This window comes from Netta rufina (assembly GCF_964035555.1).
Source record: "Netta rufina genome assembly, chromosome: 10".
NCBI classification, from domain to species: domain Eukaryota; kingdom Metazoa; phylum Chordata; class Aves; order Anseriformes; family Anatidae; genus Netta; species Netta rufina.
In genome coordinates this window covers 17,001,819-17,023,988 of record NC_140133.1, presented here as the reverse complement: position 1 = coordinate 17,023,988, position 22,170 = coordinate 17,001,819, and the positions used below count along the sequence as shown (strand labels likewise).

The 22,170-nt window shown below is 52.9% G+C and overlaps 1 protein-coding gene across 1 annotated transcript in view; it reads left to right on the top strand.

Annotated features, from left to right (window-relative positions):
- The first annotated feature begins 2,297 nt into the window (after nt 1–2,297).
- The window catches only part of LRIG1 (leucine rich repeats and immunoglobulin like domains 1), an 85,198-nt gene continuing 65,325 nt past the window's right edge, over nt 2,298–22,170 (top strand). Inside the window, exon 1 of the mRNA XM_084292997.1 lies at nt 2,298–2,759. Coding sequence (XP_084149123.1) covers nt 2,551–2,759 — 209 coding nt within the window. The 5' untranslated portion in view covers nt 2,298–2,550. The remainder of the gene's footprint in view (nt 2,760–22,170) is intronic.

Here is a 22,170-nt window from a genome sequence, read left to right as displayed (position 1 = left end):
GGGACCGAAGGGCCTGCTCACCCCAGGGCTGGTGGGGTGAAGCCTTTGCAGAAGTTCAGCTTTCGGTTTGTTGGTGATCTTTGCCATCTGGCAGGTGCAACGCTGTCCCAAAGGTCAAACGGTTGTTGTGCAAGCAGACTGTTAAGAGTAAAAAGGGAAGAAAAGGGAAATGTTAGGCTGTAATCGCTAATGTTCCTTCTTGTTGTTTATGGTCGAGGTGGGGGCTGGCTGCCTGACCTGGCTGCACGCCGTGCCAGCGTGCACGTGCTCCTTAGCTAATGACAATGAACCAAACCACCTGAATGTAACGCCTGGTGATGGTGAACTTGCTGTTTGTGTGAATTTTATACGTGTCAGTGTATCGAGGTTTGCCCATCAGGGATGTCTCTGACATGAGTTAGAACGAAGAGCACCACTTTTAGTGCGGTAAAGGCTTCATGTGATGCCTGGCTGCACACCCACACCCATCATTGCTGTAACTACCAACGTGTCCCCAGCAAGCGAGAAGATCCCCGGTGCACTGTGTCTGATGAAATTAATTACTGCATTGATAAACCTGTAAGAAATCTAGGTGAAGAGAATAGGCAGGAGATGAGAAGGTTCTCCTTCAGGGTCACAGCTTCCAGAAACAAGCTGAGCTCCTCTCATGCTTTCCCTCCCATCATCAAAGCAGGATCTGATCGCTGTGATCACTGACTCGCAAGCTCTTTGCCAAGTTTTGGGACTGCAGGCGGGAATATTGAAGCCCAGCCTTGGGAAGTCCCAACTCTTTGCCTCTCTGAACAGCTGCCCTGTGATCCCCCCTCCTCTTCGGTCAGTAGATGACACTGCTTCCCATCTTGCATTCCTTGCCTGCAAGTCATTTGCAGAATTAATTAAGCGGGAATTCCAAAAAAAAAAAAAAAAAAGGAATTAAGTAGGAACCAAGCTATTTTAGGGGCAACGATGACAACAAACTGGCAGTAAAGGACCGAGACATTCAACCCAGTGGGATCACACATGACCGGGAGCTTCAAAAGCCCCTCTGCAAAGCCTGGAGCATGATGGAGCTAGGTCGGAGTGAAGTGCAGAGTGGCACGGCATGGCACGGCATACACGGCATGGCACAGTGGGAGCCATGGGGGGGTTTTCCTCTCGAGCCCCCACGCTTGGCTCCCTTTGGGCACGTCTCTTCCCCATGCGCTCGGCTCGGGCAGGCTTCCAGGCATGGGTACGGAGCAGACATGACTTCATGCTCCACGCTAGGCTCGGGGCGCTGCCAAAACCCCGTCCCGCGCCGAGCACAGCCGCTTCCAGGCCTCGGCATGGGGGCTCCACACTGCGAGCGGCAGTGGCCGGTGGGGAACCCGCCAGCCAAACCCCCTCGGCCCTGACGCCTTCAGCCGGGCTGGCTGGCGAATTCGGCATCGTGCCACTGTCCTGGTGTAGCCGTCCCATTTATTTCGCCTTGAAGCCTTTGGCCTGCTGCCTCCCATGGGGCACAGCCCGGCGACTGCAGGCACACATGGGTGAAGGCGCTGTGGGGCATGGGGCACACCAGGGGCTTCCAACCCTAAATGCTACATGGGCCGCATCCATGCTTGGCCAAGGGTACTTGGGTGCTCTCCATTGGGCTCAGGAGATGCCTTTATGTGCGTGTCAATGCCCTAGTGTGGGTTTTGCCCAAAATGATCTTGCTGTGGTTACCTAACGAGCCATAATATGGCTGATTTGGGGCTGGGTGCTCTCATGTGAACCCACAGCCCCCTTGCACCCCTCTGTGCCCCCTCCCCACCCCAAAAATTGCCTTCCCACAGGGCCAGGGTGGTTTCACTGATGTGGGCAGCACAATGGGGTGGCAAAACATGAGGTCCTTCCAAAATAGGGGGGAATCTGGGGAGCCACTTAGATTTGGGGTGAAACATTGGCAAATAGGACAACTGGTGCAGGACACGTGTATGGTGAGCACAGCCGTTTGAGTGACTCGGGAAAAGTGACATCAGGGCCTGGGAGAGCCTTTGGGTGAAAAAGCCCACGGCGGGACACCCAAAATCGCTGTTTTTTGGGGGGGGGGGCGTGCGGCGGGCGCGGCCCCTTTAAGAGCGGCGCGGCGGGGAGGGGAGGGGGCTCACACCTGGAGTGGCAAAGGGGGGCGGGCCTCGGAGGCTTTGATTGACAGGGGCGGGGGGCGAGCCGCTACCAATGGCGGGGCGCGCGGGCCCGGGCGGCAGCCAATGGGCGGGCGGGCGGGGGGCGGCGCGCCTACATGTTGCGGGGCGGCCAACGTGGGGCCGCGGCGAGCGCTGGAGGGAGCGGTGGGGCCGGGAGGGCGCGGGTTCGAGTCCCGGCGGCGCCGCTTCGCAGTCCCGGCGGAATCCGAGCCCCCGCGGCGGCAGCAGCAGCGGAGGAAAGCCGAGGAGAAGAGAAAGGGGCTGCGGATGCCGGTGCCGTGAGGGTTTGGCGATGCTGCAGGCGGCGAGGCGGCGCTGAGCGGCTCCGCTCTGCTCCCCTTCAGGGCTGCCCCCGCTGCTCCGCTGCGGCTCCGGGCGCTCGGCGGGTGCCGGATACAAAATGGCGGGGCCGGTACCGGGCGGCGGAGGGTTTGCGGCGCTGCTGCTGCTGCCGGTGTCGGTGCTGCTGCTGCTGGGCTCGGTGCTGGGCTCGGCGGATCCCGCCGCCCCCTGCCCCGGGGGCTGCTCCTGCGACGCGGAGCTGCTGGGCTGCGGCGGGCTGGCGCTGCCCGAGGTGCCCCGGGACCTGCCCCGCTGGCCGCGACACGTGTGAGTACCGGGAGGGGGTGTCCGTGCTGGGAAAAAAAATTAATTAGTTAATTAAGAGGTTAGGTTTGGGGAGCCGAGCCCTTCCTCAGCGCCTGGGGCCGCTCCGCTGCTGCCCCCCGCTGGGTCCCGGGCCGGGTCCGGGCCGAGCGGCGGCTCCGAGGCCTTATTTGGGCATCGCCGCCCCGGCTCCGCAGCTGCTTTTGGCCTTTTTTGCCCCAAAACCGGCCCCTGCGGGGAGCGCGGAGCTGGCCCCGGGGCGCACGGGGGGTCCCGAGCTGCGCGGGGCTGGATGCTGCCCTCCCCAAAGCCCCCCCCGGTTCCCATTCATTTATCGGGGTCTTGGGGGGCTGCGGAGCGTGGGGCTGGGTTTCTGGTGGCTGGGTGTGTGCCACGGCTCCTTTTTTCCCCTAAAACTGCGATTTGGAGAGTGTAGCCCCACGCATGGCACAGCAGGACTCCTGTCCCCAAAAGCCTGGGCTGCTGCCGCGCTGTGCAAAGGGCGACAAATTTGGCTCATCCAGCTCGGTCCCTCTGACAGCTGCCGTGTATCTGAGCACAGAGCCTGTGCACGCACCTAGATCCGGAAAAACAATTGTCCCAGACCATTAGCCAGCCTCTGGAAACGGGGATCCAAAGAGGAGGAGGAAAAAGCGCCTGGGCTCTTCGCTTTGCTGCGCTGTTCGGCCGTTTGAGCAGATTTATAGATTATTGAATCCATAAAGCTGGCGGCTGTAACAGATACCGCGCAACTCCGCCAGGAGAAGGCGGTCACCGAAGTATGGCTGGAGATCATCCAACTTCTTATTAAGAAGAGTTATTAGGGGGCTGTCAGGTTCTCCTGGCGTTACTCGCTGCTGGCCGCAAAACGCCGTGTTTTACACGAAATCGCCCGCTGTCGCACCGAGAGCAGCCTGTGGCCCGTCCTAGTAAAAGCCAAACTCACCACGTTCACCTGTTGCTGCCTGCTCCTGCACAGGACGGCTCCTTTGCTCAGCCTCCCCATGAATTTTTAATCTTTTCAGCATAATTCCAGAATCCCCGCGCTCCTTTTTAAAACAGGACAGTGCGTCTTTGTTCCTGCGGAGAAATGCATTCATAGCCCGCTCTGAACAAATTTATTGTCGTGTTTTTTTGTTCAGGAGTGCTAATGCCCAGGAGTGTCTTATTCGTGTGCAATGGGTTTTTGAATGTCCCGAGCTCAGTTTAAATTTTATGGGTGAAATAATTGCACGAATAAATCTACAGCCTGTGGGCTGTTGGTCTTTTAGCCACTTAGACAAAATATGGTTTGTCACTTAGCAAATTCTAAGCTAACCAACGAATTAGCTAAAGAGGAAATTTGTGATGGCTTTCCTATCTGACAATTCAGAACTTGGGGCATTTTTCCTTTTCCCAAGCCGATATAAAAAGCAGCCATTTAAGCTCTTACACATACTTCTGGTTTTTAGAGTAATATTGTTTCTATTGCTTTTTGTGATCACTAGGCTTATAACTGCGAACTTCGAATCCAGGGGGTCACTGATGCGTTTAGCAGAGCAGTGCCAGGGGCTGATTATTGGGGTCTGGGGTCCCCCAGCCCAGACACTCCATCCCCAGATGGGATTGCTCGTAGGAGGATGAAAACTCCTGTGTGCAGTGGCTTGTGCTGGCTGTGCTTTGGCTTCATTAGAGTGCTTTTGAAAATCCCTCCTTAGCAGTTATCTTATTTTTTCCTCCTAATTGGTGCTGCAGTGCTCGGGTCGGATCTCAGTGTGTTTGAGGTAAAGCTTTTGTTTGGGCTGCTGGAAATGTGGCTCCGCGTGCTGGGGAGCGTTCTGAACTGACTTAATCGCTGTGTATTTTGTCAACAGGACTATCAGTGCTGAGGAAAAGCAGTGGGATCTTTTGAAACTATTGTTATTTCTTTGTTGGCAGCAGGGCTGGGAGCTGTAATTTTTCTCCTTGGCTTTCAGAGGGCAGAAGTGATGCGCAGCGAGGGGAGCGCGCTGCGGTCGCTCACGGTTAGCGCAGCGTGGCACAGATGGGGGTTCTTACAAGGAAAAGGAGCAGGCAGTGGGTGACACGCCGTGCACTTCTGGGCACAGCCAGCTCGAGCAGCGTGCAGGATGTGTCACCATCCAGGACCCACGCAGCCCTCGTAAGAGCCACGGCACTGAGCAAAAAGCCCCTGGCTGCGGAGGAAGCTGCCAGTCGGACTGCACCCGGCAGCTGCTGCATTTTCCTCTTGGAGTCTCGCTGTGGAGATGCTTTGTGTCAAACTCTGCCTGAAGGTTTGATGTACAGCAGAGCGTTATCTGTGCTGTAACTTCTTAGGGCCGAGCTTAAGTACAAAACGCTTCATGCTCTGAAAAGCCTGGTGTGGTGCTCCAGCGCTGTCAGTGCCGTGGCACATCAGCAGCATCTGCTGTTCCTGTCTTTCTGTGCTATCTTAATTCCTCAGGAGTGGTGAGAGGAGGGACTTTTCTACTTCTTGCTGATAGAGCACTTGCTTTTTGGGCACAGCTTCTAACAGTGAGAAAGCTCATGGCTGTGGAAGTGCAGCGCGATAGCTGACTTGTTGCTGGTGTGGTCTGAAGGAATGAAAGCTTGTTTATCTCCTAAGCAAGTCTGCGGTGGTGTGACCCAGACAACTAGATGAAGTGCTCAGGATACTGGGCACATGTGTCCAGAGGATGTATGGGTTTCCCCCTGTTGTGCTAGATGCTGTGCCAGACCTGGTGTTTCGCAGACACCTCCAGTTCTGCTCTTGGTCCCCTCCGGAGCAGCCCTCACGCATGTGAGCACAGCTACTCTTGATTTAAAGTTGCACAAGGGAAGAATTTATCCATGCTTTGAGCTAGAGCACAGCAGCCCAGGACCATGAATGTTATGTTTGCAAAACAATAGAAAGGATCAAGTCCTCTCACATCTCCCAGTTGGTGGTGGAGATGCGGGGGGGAGCTCTGCGTGGAGCTTCCTGCCCTTGGGTGGTTGCAGGTGCGGGGCATTGAGCACAGCAGGGCCTCTGCAGCTTCCCTGGGGCATTTGGGTGATGTGCTGCTCTGTTTTCCCAGGGAGATGGGTTTGGATATATGGATATGTTGTCCTAAGGCATTTCCTGCAGGGGTGTTTTCTGTCTGCCTGGTGCTGCTGCTCTCTGGGGAGCTGGGTGCTCCTGGAAGTCCTGCGGATGCCTGGCCACAGGCCCTGAAAGCGCATTTGATCTGGGATCCTGGGACGGAGCCCTGCTGTACTTGAGTACATGCACATGGGGAGATTTTTAGAGGCAATGAGACCAGGATGTTTGTGCTCAAAATCACCTATGAACTTACACTCCTTGCTGAACCAGGGCTTTCGCGTGCCAGATGTTGCTGCTGGGCTCTCCTACATTTTAGGTGGCTTCTTTGGATGCGGTGGCAATCTGTAGGGAGCTTTTTCTGCTGCTGCCTGTGTGCATGGTGCTCTCTGGGGATTGCCACGGGTCGTTTTTAGCCCCCTGAGTAACCCCTACCCCTCTGCAGACACAAGGAGAGCCAGCAGAGGAGGCTCTGGGGGGATAGATCCCGCGGGTGGCTTGGTGTCGGTCGCTTCCCTGCATGTCCCACTTCCAACCCTGCAGAAATAATGGAGCAAAGATTACTTAATCTTCATTAAGTAACTTTTCTTGCCGTGCCTGGCCCCGTGCAGTTGGGGGCTGCTCCAGGGAGGTGGCTGGGGCCGAACCCCCCAGGCTGGGGTGGTGGAGGAGCCTCTCCTCTCGGAGCAATGCCTCCGCAGGCACGAATAAATGCTCACGCTTGCAAATCAATCCGCCCTGCCTGTGAACATGTGTCTGTGGATTCACTGACCACCCTCAGCATGCCGTGATATTTATTGGCTCTTGCTGGAGAACAGCAGTCAGCAGCAGGCCCTTCGCGACCGCTGTCTGATCTTCTCATCTTAATCCCTGGCTGAGCCACGGCTGGGGCGGGAGTGATCCCGACCAGACTAGGATTAGATGTGCATGTGAGATTCATAAGATGCATAATGCAGCCTCAACGGGGCAAAATATCCCCGCTGAGAAGCCTTTCTGGCTGTTACAGGACTCCCTGGCCTCACGTGAAGGGCTCTAGGACCCCTGCAGCCTCCCCTGCCTCCTCCTGGCTTCTTTTGAGAAACTTGGTGGCATTTAATCACTTTGAGGCTTTTCCTCTCCACAGCCACTGCAATTTGAAACGCAAGGGTCCCATACAAAAGGAGCAAGTGCTCAATGGGCTGTGTTAATATTCAGTGCTGCTTACAATGGGTGCAGCCTGAAAAGGGGAGAATGGATGGGCTGGGAGCTGGGGGCGGAGGGAAAATTCCCAGGGCAGGGAAAGGAGCATCTCAGTAGGCATCCGAAAAAAACGAACACACCAGCAATTGTTCTCTAGGAAAAACAACCATTATGATGTTATAGTGGCAGCTCAATATTTTGTCTTCGCTCGTGCAAACTGCCCTGTAGATGAGGAGCCTGGGGGTGGCTGGGCCTCAGAGGAGTGCCTGCCTGGAGGGTGAGGGATGGAGCAGGGAGCTGTGGGGCTGGCTGCTTCCCCCAGATGCTTTTTGGCTTTTCCTTCGTGTTTTGGGCCTGCTGGCATGGCCTTACCGTGGGTGGCAGCCGCTGTGGGTGCTCTGAGCCTCCTGTGGTGAAGAGCAGCTCCTGGTGGTCCTGCAGTGCCCCCAGGCTGTGCCCACACGTGGCTCCTGGCTGCCCCAACCCCTTGAGGAGGGCTCTGGGTTTTGTGTTGAAGGCCGAGCTGCCTGGTGGCTCTCATTTCTGTTACCAGCCGTGTTAAATCCCGGTGTTTGTCCCTGGCTCTGTGTCAACCGCACCCAGAAACCCTCAGTTGGGCCCGCGGGGCTCTGCACTGATCTTGCTGGCTGCGGTGTGAGACACCTCAGGTTGAGTTAGTTCATCTCATCAGCCCTTAACGCAATCACCTCGTGCTGCTAACCTAATCACCGTGCTCCCTTCATCCCCCTGATATTGGGGCAGGGAGAGCCTCGCCTGGTGCTGCCAGGAAGGCACAGCCCGGTGAGATCCTGGCTGTGGGCCCAGCAGCCAGGCACGCACCTAGCACCTCGCTCAGACTTCGTATAAGGCTTCATCTAAAGGTGGCTCGGAGCACCCCAAGACCTGTGAGGAGCGCTGCTGTGAGCCCCATGTGGCACGTGAAGGAAGCCAAGGGAAGATGGGAAGGGCTGAGAAGCCCTTCTTGGCACTTCCCGGGGTGCCCAGCTATAAATGATGTGCTACCAAGTGGTTTTTTTCTTCCTTACTGTGCACAGGGGCCCGAGTCAAGGGCCAGGGTGCTGTTGCGCTAGCGCGGAAGGTGAAATGCGTTTTATTGTTGGAGCTGAGTCATCCATTAATGGTTAACCAAACGCTGCGCTGCAGTTCAAGTCCTTCAACCCCAGCCTCCTCCAGCTCCAGCACAGGACCACAACGTGTGTAACGTGTTGTGTTCCCCTCATCTCTTCAGCACACTGTTTATACAGCTGCAACCCCCTCATTTTGGGGGAGTCTAGAAGCAGGCCCCAATTTTTAGGGGGTCACCTCTCAAGAGCTGACACTGCGTTGTGCCAAAGTCCAGGAGTCTGCTGCAGTTCTCTCGGTTGCATTTTCAGTTTGTGTAGGACCTGGAGGACAGGAGGCCACCTGCCTGGCTTTGTTCAGGGTACCTGCCTTGGACACGCAGGCAGGGTGTGTGTTGCTTGCACCCGTGCCGTGCCAGCTTTGTACCTTGTCGTAGTGCTGCGTGAACTTCAGAAGTATTTCAGAGGTCCTTTATGTACTGAACAGCCTTACACAGAGCTGTGGACTTAAAATACATCTAGATACATATTCCAGTGTCTTGCAGAAGTTGCATCTAAAAATGCATTAGCTGGCTAAAGCTTGGCTCTGGAGCTGAACTGTCATGTGTGAGAGAATTTGTCGTAGTAGCTGTGATACTGCTGTTCATAATGAGATTATAATTTGTTTGCAGACTTCATCATGGTCTTTTTTTTGGGGCTGTATTGTTTAATTGCATTAAATTTGGAAATCTGCAGAGGTGCACATTTTTCTTAAGCCCTACCCCCTTGGGCAGGCAGTGCGCAGAGTGCTTCACTTTCAGTGAAGGTGCCTATTTTTAGATGAATCCTTTCAGATTAGGGAACACATACCTCGACTTCAGTGGAAATTTGGCTGTGAAACCTTGAAATACGACACGGCTCCCTAGACCACCACCTCCAGCTGGCAGCTCCTTGCTTGCTGCAGAGAGGCAGAGCAAGCCCTCAGGTGTGTGAAGGAAATAAGACCTAAAACATGAAGCTGGGGCTGTGCTGCTTCTCCTGGCTGTGCTAGCTGCCCTGGAGCTGGCCATCAGTGCCATCTGCTAACCAGCATCTCGCAAAATGCCACCCTGGGAGCTGGGGACATGCTTTGTGCAGGCTGGGAATTGTCACAGGTTTTCCACATATCTAGTGCAGAATACAGTCCTGAAAAGTCATGGCTGGCACCTGTGGGGTGGGGGGGGAGCTCTCAGCTAATGCCTGGGGTTTGGAGGAAGGTGTTCAGATGGAGATAGCATTTAAAGCTGCTTCCTGCAGGTGCTGTGGGTGCCCCATCAGCAGAGCTGGCTGCAGCAGTGATGGGTGATGTCCCCCATGGTGTTGGGGCAGGCCGGTGTGGCAGCCGACCCTGTGGATGTGAGAGCTGCTGGTCTGTGAAGTGTGTTGCGGGTAATAAAATGGCTATCGGAGGAAACTGCCTGGCTGGAGGCCCTGTGAAAAATCACCCCCTAAATATGTTCCAGTTGTCCAAACATCGCTGCCTCTCCTTCCTCCTCTTTGTGTGTGTGAGCTGGGGGAAGATGGGGAGAGCTGGCTGTGCCTCTGCCAGTGCCTCAAGCAGCCCTGAGCTGCTCTGCTTTGTTTTCCACAGCTTATTTCAAGTGATGCTTGGCCAGGCTGTGGGTTCAAGAGCTGTGAAAGAGCACCAGCCACCTTCCTTCACCAAAGCTTCTTAAAATAAAATAAAAAATCCTCTGGAGTGGTGACCCTGACTTCTGCCTTACTCAGCGTGAGGTGGTTGCTTTGGGTTTGGTGTGGGTGCTGCTGGGGACACGTGCCCATGGCAGCACCCGGTGGCTCCCTGCTTACCTCCAAGCTCCTGCTTGGTGATGGTGTGGGCAGGGGCAGCGTGGGGCCGTGGTGCTGCTGGCCTCTGCTTGCCTCCCTCTCACCTCTGGTGTGGCCTTGCTGGGGAGCCAGGGCAGCATCGTTGTGCTCCGTTCATCTGTGCAACTCACAATAAACCTTTGTCTCCTCTCGAGCCAGGGGGCAGAGGCAGAGCAACAGTTGTGCTTCATTTGTTTTGGCAAAACGGGGAGACTTGTCCCGTTTTAGGAGATTTAAACAAACCATATGATGTTTCACTTTGAACTGTCACAGTACTTTCCAGTCTTCCTTTGCTAAGCATGTTTTTGTGCTGTTCCTATCTATGTTGGTCTATAAACAACTCTGTTCCTCTTTTTCCTTCTTAAACCAAACAAGTCTAAGTAAGAATTCTTGGCTTTCGGATGTCTTTGGATGATTTCTGGAGTATGGCACACAAGTGCTGCATTAAACCACTAAGTAATGTGCATGTTTAGACCTCTCTGATTTGCTTTGTGAGTTCTGTGCTTCTTGTTTTTGTTTTGCATGGTTGTAAACCCTTTCTGTGTCCCATTTCCCACTTTCCAACCTTTGTGATCGAGCAGATTGCCACCCAAAAGCTGCTCAGTGAGCTTGGTGTTTGGATGACTGTTCACAAGAGCAGGTGAATGACCTCCGTGTATTGCTTGTTACAGACAGCTAGGAAATAGCCTAATGAAGGTAACGGCGCCGTGCCCAGGCAAATTCAACTCTGCATGAATGGGAGAGGTGCTGGTCCTGCTTTGGGAGAAGAAGCCGAGGCTTCACCCTGGTTTTAGTGCTCTCATCTCAAGTGGTGTCGCTTGGTTTGTTGCCTCTGGAGCCAGAAGCTGCCTGGCTTTATCTCTGCTCTGCAGGGACCTGTGCTTGCCCTGCTTCAGCACCGGGGCTCTCGGTGAATGTGTCCATCTGAATTTATCTCCACGGGGCTCAGCCCAGCTCCCCAGGGAAGTGGCTTGGCTTTTGATTTCTTGGTGAATTGATCCCCTTCCAGGAGCTCTGATTTCATTTTTTTTTTTTTTCCGAACTCACTGGTGGAGACGTGTGCTGGTCGTTGAGTTAATCTCCTTGGACAGAAAGCTGTGTGCATTTGACAGAACACATTTGGCTTGTACTGTGTGCTTCAAACAGCAGCTGGCTTTGCTTCTCCATTTTTTTCTGCTGGCTTTGAGGCAGGTACCAGTGGTGGCATCTCCTGCATGCTGGCCTCACTGGGGACCAGCGTGGTCTCTTCTCCACACACAGCAGCGCTGGTGGCCGCGGTAGGAAGCATTTCAGCCAAAGCAGCAAGCCCTTGTGACGGCCGCAGCTGGGAATGGTTTTTGGCGACTTGCTGCTCCCATCTCGGAGCAGAGCTTCCAGGAAGGAGAAGCTTTCGTGCCTCCCGGCCCGATGGGTGTTGAGCAATCGGCTGCAGATGGATGGGACGGCCCCAGGCGCCTGCATGTCCCCCTGGCCTGGCAGCATCCCTGCAGGCAGGGCTGAGTGCTGGGGGCTCTGTGCTGCTCTGGGGGCTCCCCAGAATTTGTATGCAGGGCCATGTGGCTGTGCAGCATCCCCAGGCGATGCCGGATAGCAGCCGGAGCTGTTTACTATCGTGTTGCTTGCTCCCAGTCTCCAGCACTTGTGTCTCAAGTGCTAGCACTTTGTGGTCTGCTCCACGAGAGCCTGCCGAGCTGTCCTTTCAGCTGGCAGGGACGGCAGGATCCTGCCTTCATCTGCGTGTCCCCAGGGCTTGCTCTGGCTGCCAGGTTATCTTCTCCTTTGGACTGTGCAGGCTTTTTCCCCAGCGCCTCCCCTGCGTGTGCTGCTGCTGTCGCCATGTCCCAGTCCCCTCCTGCAGCCCCAGTGCTCCCAGTTAGCTGCTGCTCTGCTCCCAGCCTGGCTCTTCTGCTGCTGTCTGCTGCCCTTGCCTCATCCTTCAGCTGTGAGCTCTCCCAGGCGAGGGTTTGGAGCTCCCCATGTGCAAGTTTTAGGAATGCCAGCGTGAGGCTTGTTCAGGAACAGGCTGTGCATGACAAAGCCTTCCAGGCTTGTTAGGATTTTTTTTTTTTTTTTTGAAAGTCAAAACAACAAAAATTCACCTTTTTGGGCAGGGAGGAAACAGCAGTCCAACACTTCTGGGGCTGCGTGCTAATTAAACCACAAAGCTCCAGCTTTGCTTGGGAGAGGCACGGCTAAAAGAAGAGGAATTCATCACAGGCTGCAGGCCTGCACATTTGGAGACAAAATGTGGAAGTTTCCCTGTCCAACAATTTCCAATTACTTCCTCTCTGGTTTCCTGAGTAATCCTGACCCCTGGCTATAAAACCGTCTGCCTCGCAGGGGCAGGATGCGTCCCTGCTCACATCTCCCTTCTGAAACCAGGACACTCGTGTCCCCAGCCTGCCCAGCACTCGGGCTCACTGCTGCAGGGTGACCTTGCTGCTCGTGGCCAGCAGAAGAGCTTCTTAACCCCAGGAAGCTGTGTTCCTGATGCTGGACAATAAACAGCCTTTGTGGGACTGGGAATGGGTTGAAAATGTGCCTTTTTGTGAAGGTTTTAGTCTGTCACGGCTCGGCTGAAATTCCTTCTGACAGCTTTCCTGCGGGGTACCTTTTGGCTCTGAAATGCAGGATTCCTTCCCTCCTGCCTGAAGGGCTGGGGAGGTGCGAAGCTGGTCCTTCTTGGGGTCCTGCTTGGGTGGGAGGGGAGATCTGCAGGATTCCTCTGCAGGTCTGGGAGCACGGATACAGCCTGAAAATGGCCCAAAACTTTAAAAGAAAATTGAAAGATCCATCTCATGTAGTATAAGCCCACAAATATTGTCCTTCAGGTGGAAGGCAGAGGTCCACAAAAAGGAAGAAATCTGGAACGCAGTGCGTGTTTCTAGTGGACATCTCAGCAAGGCAGGCAACCAAATCACCTACTGGCAGTCGGTGTGACTTTGGGACGAGAATGGGAGCAATCAGACCTCAGTTAGCCTCAATCTATGTGCAAGTCCCCTCCTCAGTTATCGACCAGGGAGCATTGTCTGTGCGAGCAGAAGACCAAGTGCACGCCTGCCCTTTGGTGTCCGTAGACGGCGAGGCGTTGGGAAGTGGGTGGATCCTGTCTGGGGGGAAGAAGCTCTGCCAAGAGCTTTTCACAGCGCAATCATCTGCTTTGTGAAGGCCAAGAAAACTTGATCTGGAAGTCTGCTTTATTTATTCATTTCTAACTCCGGCCCTGCTTTGAGGCGAGCGCATGGAGGCCACCAGCCTTGCTAGGCACACAAGCTGTCCTGGCACGGCCGCGCTCCCTTGTTGGAAGATCATGATCTGGGCAAGATTTGAAATGCAGCTGCCTCTGAGCAGAAAACCCACATTTCTTTCAAAGTTTTTGACTCTTGCATTTTTCATCTTGGGCAGACTTTAAAGTTTTCTGTAGTGTTGAAGGGAACGGTTTGGTTTCCCTTTGCCCACATGTCAGCATTCCTGAACAAAACAGCCTCAAGATTTGTGGAGCGCGGATTCTTGAAATTCTGAGGATGTTTTGAGCCAGAAGATGCTTCCAGAAACTGCCTGACCTAACAAAAAGACTTGGTAGGACTTGGACGTGGCTTGGGGAAAATGAATAAGGCGTTTTTATCCCTCCTCTGAAATGAGCATCATTCCAATCAAAACCACCATCCTCGGGAGCTGTTCCGCTCTGCCACCTTGTTGCTGTTAAACCACACTGTGCTCGTTTGAACCGAGCAGATAAAGAAGATATGCATTTTAACAGTGAGGTTTGCCCTGCCTTTGCACTGATTTCCCGTGTGGTCTTGCCGATGTCGTTTGAGGTGAGCTCTGAAAAGGGGTTTAGATCTCTGAAGATGGACTGAGGTGAAAGGGAATTAGCTATGTACCTGCACGCTGTGAGCCGTGCTTGGGGTCCAAGCACATTGCGAAGAGATTTGGTCTTGTGGTCACAAACACCACATACCCTAAACCCTGTAACATCAGTGCTGCTGTCCTGTGTGGTCCAGGCCATCGTGCATGCTCCAAACATGCCTTCATGGTGAGCTTCTGCAGAAGAGCTCAGTAGGAAAAAGCTTTATTTTTGCCCAGAAATGCAAATGATGGAGCGGGGGGGGGTTGCTCTCTTTCGCTTTAAAAAAAAAAAAAAAAAAAAAAGAGGAGTGATTGAACATCTCTTGGTTCCTGACAAGACTCTTGCATTTCTGTGAAGATGGGTTTGGCACCGTGGGCAGTGCAGGTGTTGGGAGGCAGGAGGCTGTGGTGTCCAGCATTGTTGCCCCACCTATTTCACAGCCTCATTTCTGAAGGTTAAAGCAGCAACCCTGGTGCAAACCTACTGCTATTCTGCCTGAATGTGTGGCTTTTGTTGTGTTTTGCTAGCTGGTGTGCTCAGGGATTGTGGAATTAAGGCTTTCTCTTCAGCAAGGAGGTTTGACTGGAACCGAAATTGCTGATTGATTCCCTTTTTGCCCTCCCCCACGGTCCTGTTGAAGCTGAGAACCACTTCAAAGGCTCAGATGTGTTGGTGCCAGACGCCACACAGTTATTGTTAGAAGAACCTGAAATATAATTGAAAACAAACCTTTGTTCGGCCAGGCGTATCTGGCCGTAGCCTTCATCTCAAGAGGGAGATGGGTGCTGAGGCTCTTCTGGGTTTGGTGTCTGCACACTTGGCATGGTGTGAGTGGTCCGTGAATTCTCTTGCATCTGGTAAATGTTTGCAAAATCTGGAAAATGTATACTTTCAGGCTTTTTTCTTCCTACCTAGGAGCACACACTGCTGCTTAAAAGTTACCAGAGTATTGGTGGAATTCCTTGCAGCAATAAATGATCAAATTGGCTTTGGCAGGCTGATTTCAGTAGAGATGCTCCAGGTTCAGGTTCCCATGCTTGGCAAGCAAAGAGTTGTCCTCTTGCTTTAAAGACTGTCTTTTCTGTGGGATATGGGTTATTGTTTGATGTTACCTATACTGTCCATGATTTTACAAATATTTTAGGTGTTTGCATCCATTTCAGGTTTATTTGGTGTGCAGGCAGAGGCTGGGGCAGGGAGCTTGCTTAGCTTGGCAAAGCCCATGAGGCTGGGGGCTGCCAGGGGGCCCAGCAGGCTCAGGTGCTGTGCTCACAGCAGCTTCCACTTGCACGCAGCCTTCTTCTCTCTTGTGCTCCAGCTGCTCGCTAACACAGTCCCGTGGGCTTTGTGGCTGCCAGACACTACGTGTTTTCGGTTCCTGTTGCTTATAGTCCTCTCACTTACAATTGAGGAGAGCACACTAGGTTTGGCTTGGACTAGAACTTGAACTTTTGTGCAGGTTAGCCCAATAGCTTTGGGGGCCACCATATGCTTTGTGTGACCACATGGGCTTGTCGTGTCCCTCTGTGCTGCAGATAGCTGGTTGTGACCCCATAGCACAGAGGGGACAATCTGCTGAAGCCTGAAAGATGCTAATACTGAGACTAGGGAAGCAAGGCAGGGTTCAGCGTGCTTCCTTGTGTTCCTGTAGTTTAACTTGGAGGCACAGGACCACAAACTTCTGCCAGTTCGTCTGAAATCCAATGTTCAGCTGCGTGGTGCTTGCTGAATTTCTTACTTCTCTTTGCCTCCCCTGCCACAAGCACCAGCTTCCTTGCATATGGCTGCCCGTCTGGTGTTTATTATCTGAGTTACGCTGTGGTTAGTGCTCACACATGATATTTCTTTGGTTTCCGTACAGACCGAGCGGGTTGTCCGCCACTGGATCCAAAAATGTAAACTATTTATAAATGAAAAATACTCTCGGGTTTTAAAGAGACGTGTTGTCCTTTCTCTCCGTAGCGTGTGCACATTTGGCTGATCTCGTGTAATCCCACTGATGTAAATCCAGATCCTTAACAATTTAAGGAACCAGGGGATGTGGGGAAGGAATTTTTGATATGACCTCGTGCTGGTGGGGGGAGAGCATGAGGTGATAGTGATAAACAGGGATGGAAAAATGTTGTTTGGCTGTGCCGCAGTCAGCGCAGATGCAGGCCCAGGCTCAGATAAAACTTGCTTTGGAGTTCAAGGATTCTTGATTTTTGGTTTTCTAGTTGGGCTCATCTCCATCATAAGCAAATCTTTAAAAACAAATAAATAAAAAGACAAACTTATTAATCTGGCATGAAAGGGCCTGAAACAACTAGAGTGTTTTTGATATTCTTTAAAATTAGTGTTTGTACTCTGTATTTCAAGCGTGTAGTTACAATTTTTATTGAAGTAATACCCTGTGTTCATTCTCCCAGGGAATGCACAAGACAGGATTTGATGGCCAACTTTTTTAGGTGGCTGTAGCAACCCCAGCCAGCAGCTGTTTGACCAAAAATGGTGGTGGCTTTCTCATCCTTGTGCACTTAGACAGCCTTTGCTGCGTAGCTGTGGCTTGTGAGGCGGTAGGTTGTGCAAAAATCATGGATTCACAGCATGGCTGAGGTGGGAAGGGGCCTCTGGAGGCCATCTGGCCAGCCCCAGCTCCAGCAGGGTGCCAGGCCCACATCCAAGTGCCTGTTGAAGGTCTCCAGGGAGGGGACTCCACAGCCTCTGGGCAACCCGTGCCAGCTCCGTCACTCGCCCAGCACACAACTGCTTCCTGGTGTTCAGACGGAGCCTCCCGTGTTCGGTTTGTGCCCTCTGCCTCTTATCCTGGCACTGGGCACCGCTGACAAGAGCCTGGCTCCGTCCTCTCTGTACCTTCCCCTCAGGTGTTTACAGAGCGAGCTCCTCCGGGCTGAGCAGTCCCAGCTCCCTCAGCCTCTCCTCACAGGAAAGATTAAAAATATCGAGTGTATCTGCATTGATAGTGACACTCCCGTACTCCGTAAAACCCACTGGTAGAAGTATAGGACTTGCTTTTTCAAATTTTAAGTATCCTGTGGGAGCACCTAAGCACCTTTGCCTGTCCCGCCCCTCAGGACAGTGCTTGGTGGAGGACGACTTGCAGCCAGCGAGGCCTGCGGAACGGGGCCTTTCACATCCTGATGGCGTATTAATGAACAGCCAGGCAGGCGGGCTGGTGCCAAAAAGCAGCAAGTGAGAAAGCCAACAATATCAGCGCGAACTTTGCACTCCGGAAAGTGTGAAGTGATGTTGGTGAAAGGAGTTTATTGCACAAGTGGAACACTGCGGCCCTCTTTGATGCCTCAATTTCTACACTAGCAAACCAATGACGAATGCAAACCAAGGATGAGTAACCGGACATCAGTGCCCGTCTGTTCCCCATAACGTGTTCTACACCCTTGGAAATGCTTCCCAGCCTCACGTGGCTTTTTTAGGGTGCCTGCTCCCAACGTGTGGGGTGGTGGGACCTCTTGGAGTGCATGCAGTTGCTTCCCACGTCGCCTTCAGTGGGTTTTGTCACAGGCTGTAATGCTCCATTGGGACCCTGCTCCTCACCCAGCTTTTTCCAGAAGCATTGGGCAAGTGAGATTCCAGCCTGAAATAATACCCAGAATGAGCCAGTGTGTGAATCAATTAATGAAACAGCTACTGACAGTGGTGTCCCCTTCCCAGTATTGGCTAAAATTGGGTTTCTTGACTCCTTGCCCCATAGTTTGCCAAGCTCTTTCATCCCAAGTGTATTACTGAGTCCCCCAGCCAAGATTTTCCAGGATCCCTGTGTTTTTGGAAAGGACAGCTGGTCCCTGTGGAGCTTTCCCGGGATGTGCAGGCTGCATTTAGGACATGTCCCGTGTGATGGGTGGCCAGGGCTGGCTGTGGGGCACGGGGCTGGTGCCTGTCAATGGGCTCGATTATAGCTCCGCTCCGTAGCTCGCCCCAGGAATGCGCAGCATTTGGCGTGGGGGTTTGTATCTGCTCTGCACCGAGGGATTTCTTTTTTTCAATCCAGAACATTTAAAGTATTTCAGATGATCTCGCAAATATATTTTTTTTTTTATAGTTGGACCCGGGCCAGTTTTTGCTTGTGTCTGATGTATAAAGTGGGTTTGAAAAAATGTTGTTGTTTCTCCCTCTCCTCCCATTTAAACATTTCAGGAATGTCAAGTCTTGTCAGCCTTGGCTTTGCTGAAAAATCTCTTGAGGAGCTTGGGATGTGTTTTCTTAATGTGATCTCAAAACCCTGAGGGAAGGTGCAGAGGGAGGGAGAGAGCAGGTAGTTAACAAAAGCTTCCTTTATCCCAAACCGTAACTAGGCATTGCCACTAAATAGCAGCAGCCACAAAAAAATCAACCAGCCTGGCTCTTGGGTCTCCAGCGTTTGTCCCTTTGCTTCATCTTGTGCTCTGCTTCCCCTCGCAGTGTTTTCCAAGGCAGATAAACCCCAAATTTGTAACGTAAACCTGTTGCAAATCAGAGCAGATTAAGGCAAAGGCTTTTATTCACGAGACTTTGCTGCCGCAGCTGCGTGTAACAGCAAGTAACATGCGTGGAAGGAACGGGTGAAGTCTGCTTTCCTGAGGATTTCTGTCTTTAGGGCTGACCGCCTTTTTTAATTGACTTCTGCAAAGTTTGCCTGTTATCTCTGCATCGTGTTTGGTATCGCCCTCCTTCCCCCCCGGCTGTCCTTGGTGTATTTTGGGAGGGCTCTGGGCTGCCTGTTTGCTGGAGGAATCGACCCGGGCGATCACGAGCTGCTGTGCAAACGGTGCCCAGCCCTATCGCTCTCCTCTTCTTTTGGGGGAGGATTTTTGGGGCTGGGGAGCCCCAGCTGCTGCTCACTCCTCAGCCCCGGGCAGGGCTGGACTTTGGAGCCCAGCCCTGGAAAGGGAGCGGGAAGGGGGGAGGAAACCACCCGAAGAAGGAAAAGGAGGAAATGTTTGTTTAATTCCTTACGTAGCGTAAGGTTCAGAGCGAGCAGATTGTGAAATAGCACGGAGCGGGGAATTGCTTCGCCCGCGGTTTGCAGATAACATGTGCAGAGCAGGCAGCGGCGGCCAGGGGGAGGGAAGCGGGGCTTATTTGTTTGTCTAGTTTGTTTTTAATTGCAATAGCCTCTATAATCCTCCTCCCTCCCAACTGTAAGCGATTCCATCTTTATGACGTCCTCTCCGTGTTATTTGGTGTGAAATACGGGCGCTGCTTGCACTCTTACAATGGGGATTGATTTTTTTTAATGGGTAAGGGCTAGGGGGAACCCTATGTGTTCTTCCTTTGCCCTTGTGGGGTTTTGGCATCACTCTGATGCTGGTGTGCATCACTCTGCCCCCTGAAATTCCCTATTGCCAGCCCCAGTTGCCTGGGGGGGATCTCTCTGGGATGAGGGGGGTGCACATGGCTGTGCCTGGAGTGGCTTTGTACAGCACCGGGGGGGCAAAAGGGATGGGATCAGGGAGAGGGCAGTACATTACCTGTGCTCAGGAGGATGGGAGTCAGGAGGTGCTGGGGGATGCTGCGTGCACAGCTGGGAAACACGCCGGGGCTGACAGCACTTGGACATCCCAGCTGTCTGGGGCTTTGCACTTCCTTTATGAAAGGGGAATAAAAAAAAAAAAAGGCGATAAAGGAGCCGTTCGCAGACTTCTCATAAATATCACAGGGATTTCACAGCAAAGTGTGGAGACTGTCGAAGCTGGTCGGGCATACCAGGAGCTTTATGAAATAGTTGGATTTGATCAACACTTAATCACTCTCAGGCTGCCTGGCTCAGCCTCTCTCACCCTCTCCCCCTTCTCTCTGCTGCTCCACTGCTGCGCCTCGGGGCATCTCTAAATGCCCAAGGTAAAATTCAGCAGGTGTTTAATGATCTGTAGCCATCCCAATTAAGCAATGTGGCAGCACCAGGCTGCTGATGACCCTTTAGGCACAGGACAGTGAATAAAATCCTCTCTACTTTCTTCCAGAGATGCTCAGAGCATCCCTGTGCCTTGCAGCGAGGTTGTACTCGTGCAGCTGGTGGGGCTGTCCCTGCCCTGCTGTGGCACCCATGGGCTGCAGCCACCAAAATCAATCCGCCAGAGCCCCGTGGGTATGTGGAAGCCAGAGTTGTGGGTTCACTGGGAACGATACCTTCATTTTAATTGCCAGTAAGTGTTTTGGATGTGGCTTCCTCAACCCTTCTTATGCTTCCATCCTCACGCAGACAGCTCCTCTGTTCCTGGGTATCCAGGCTGCTGCTGTTTGCTGGAGGCTTTTCTCCTTGGGTTTGGAGGGGCTCTGCCTCTGCAGGCTCACGCACACGTTTTGCTTTAGCCAAGTCCTTCCCAGCCTGGAATTGCTCTGCTCTTGCATTACCTTGTGGGCACGCGTCCAAGTTCGAGCGAGGGAGAAACACACTTCTCTTTTTCTTTGTGCTGAGGCACAGCCTGCTTTTCCACGAGCAGCAAGCTTCAGATATAGGTAGGAGTTTCTAATGAATTTCATAAAGTTATTAGGAAATAGGAATGGAACATTTCTCAGCAGCAACTCTTTCCCTAAGTTTACTCATAAGGAGTTTATTGATCTTGCAAATATATGGATAACAGAAGCCCGGAGGTGTATGACAGTTAATGTGTAACCATTAAATAGACTTATTTGGACACTTTTTATGTGCTCCCATAGCAATTAAAGCTTATAAGCATGTGGAGAGCGGTTTTACGCAGGGCAAAATGAGAACCTTTATCCCAGAGAAGGTGTTCATGGAAAAGGTACAGTTTATGTAATCGGCTGCACGTGACTCCACGCAAGCGTGGGGCTGCAGAAAAACACCAGCGAGCCCCGGGCTGAGGCCGGCTGCGTTCTCGCTGAGCATTGGCTTCCCTCCCAGCGGGCAATTTGGAGTATTAAAATCAGTGCCGAGTGTTTTAGTGCGAGCCTCCTGAACCGAGGGTTACGTTGCTGCTCTGGATTATTTTTTGGCTTGTGCCCCTGTGTGTTTTTTTCATTTTAGAGCAACTTTGGTGGCTGTGTCGAGCCTGCTGAAGAAAACAAAGCGTCTTCCCACTGGCTAACCTGGGCAGGCAGGCAGCGTGTCCCATGGCTCCCGGGGAGCCCCGTCCTGGTTCAACACTTACATTAACAGTTGCACAGAAACCCAAGCTTGGTGGGAATGTGGAAACGCTTTGGTGTCTTTCCCTTGCCTTTTTCTTCCCCAGACAGCATATTTCATGCGGAGTGATGGCTGAGATGCTGGGGATTCAGCAGGCAAAGTGCACGCGTCATGCTGTAGCTCCTCTTTTCTACTAAAAAGAAAGCTGAGAAGTAGGCTCGTTCCAGGTCTGTGCAGCAATGCCCTCCCCAAACTGGGAGAGTGTGGGCAGTGGGGGAGAAAGGATGGAGGGAGGGCAGCCTGGCTCAGCTGATGTAATCAGGATTGCAGAGCTCCAGGCAAATATTGACACCAGATCGCTTGGCAGACGCGCTGCTCCTGAGGTGCCCGGTGAGTAAAGATCTCCACAGCACTTACCGCAGCGTGGAACGGTCCCTCCTGGGATTGTGGAGGTGGGATGGAGAAATATGGTGCATCTGAGCCAGAGGTGCTGTAGTGTCACCTGCTGAGATCCCTAACAAACGGCTGGGCTGGTCCTGCCATGCTGGAGGGATGGGGAAACTCGGTGTCAGCACTGCTGGTGGGCTGAATGCCCAGGGTGCATTCATCTGCTCTGCTCCTCGCAGACAGCCGTTACCTCTTCACGTCTTTACAAAAATAAAACAAATGCCAACTGCAGCCACAGAAGGAGAAAATCGTAAAATCCAGTCTCCCATCACCAATTGGCTGCCTGGGCGTTGTGCTGGCGGGGGTGTTTCGCTGAGCACGTGTGAGATAACCTGCTTTCCCTGCTGCAGTCCCGCGGAATACACCAGAGGATTGTTAACATCAGCCAGATACCTCCGTGCTACGGCTTTGTAGCGCAGTCTGGACAAAAGGTTAAATCAGGCAGTCGTTGCTGCGGTGTTATTTCCTATACGACACTCTGGAGAAAGTTCAGCATCACTTAGTTAACTTCTGCAGAGCCATTTCCTGGAGGTTTTGTTAGAGAAAAGCTAGATTATGTGTTTCCAGTTGCAGCAGAGCTATTTGCCCCTATAAAATGCACCAGAGTTTATTTTTACGCAATTTTCATTGGTTTGCAAAAGGCTTGGGAGGGGGGGGAGCCCGTGTGTTTGGGAGATTCGGAGAGGTTTTTATTTCATACCTCGCTTGCTGTGACAAATTGAGGAAAATGTGTTTGTTAATGTGGCGTTGCTGTAGCAGAGCCAGGCTTGGGACTCCGATTACATGTTGGAGCGGGCTCCCATGCTGGTCGGGGGCTGGCGAGCCCAGGATCCTGCCGTGGGCAGTGTCTGGTTCGGGAAGGACCCCAG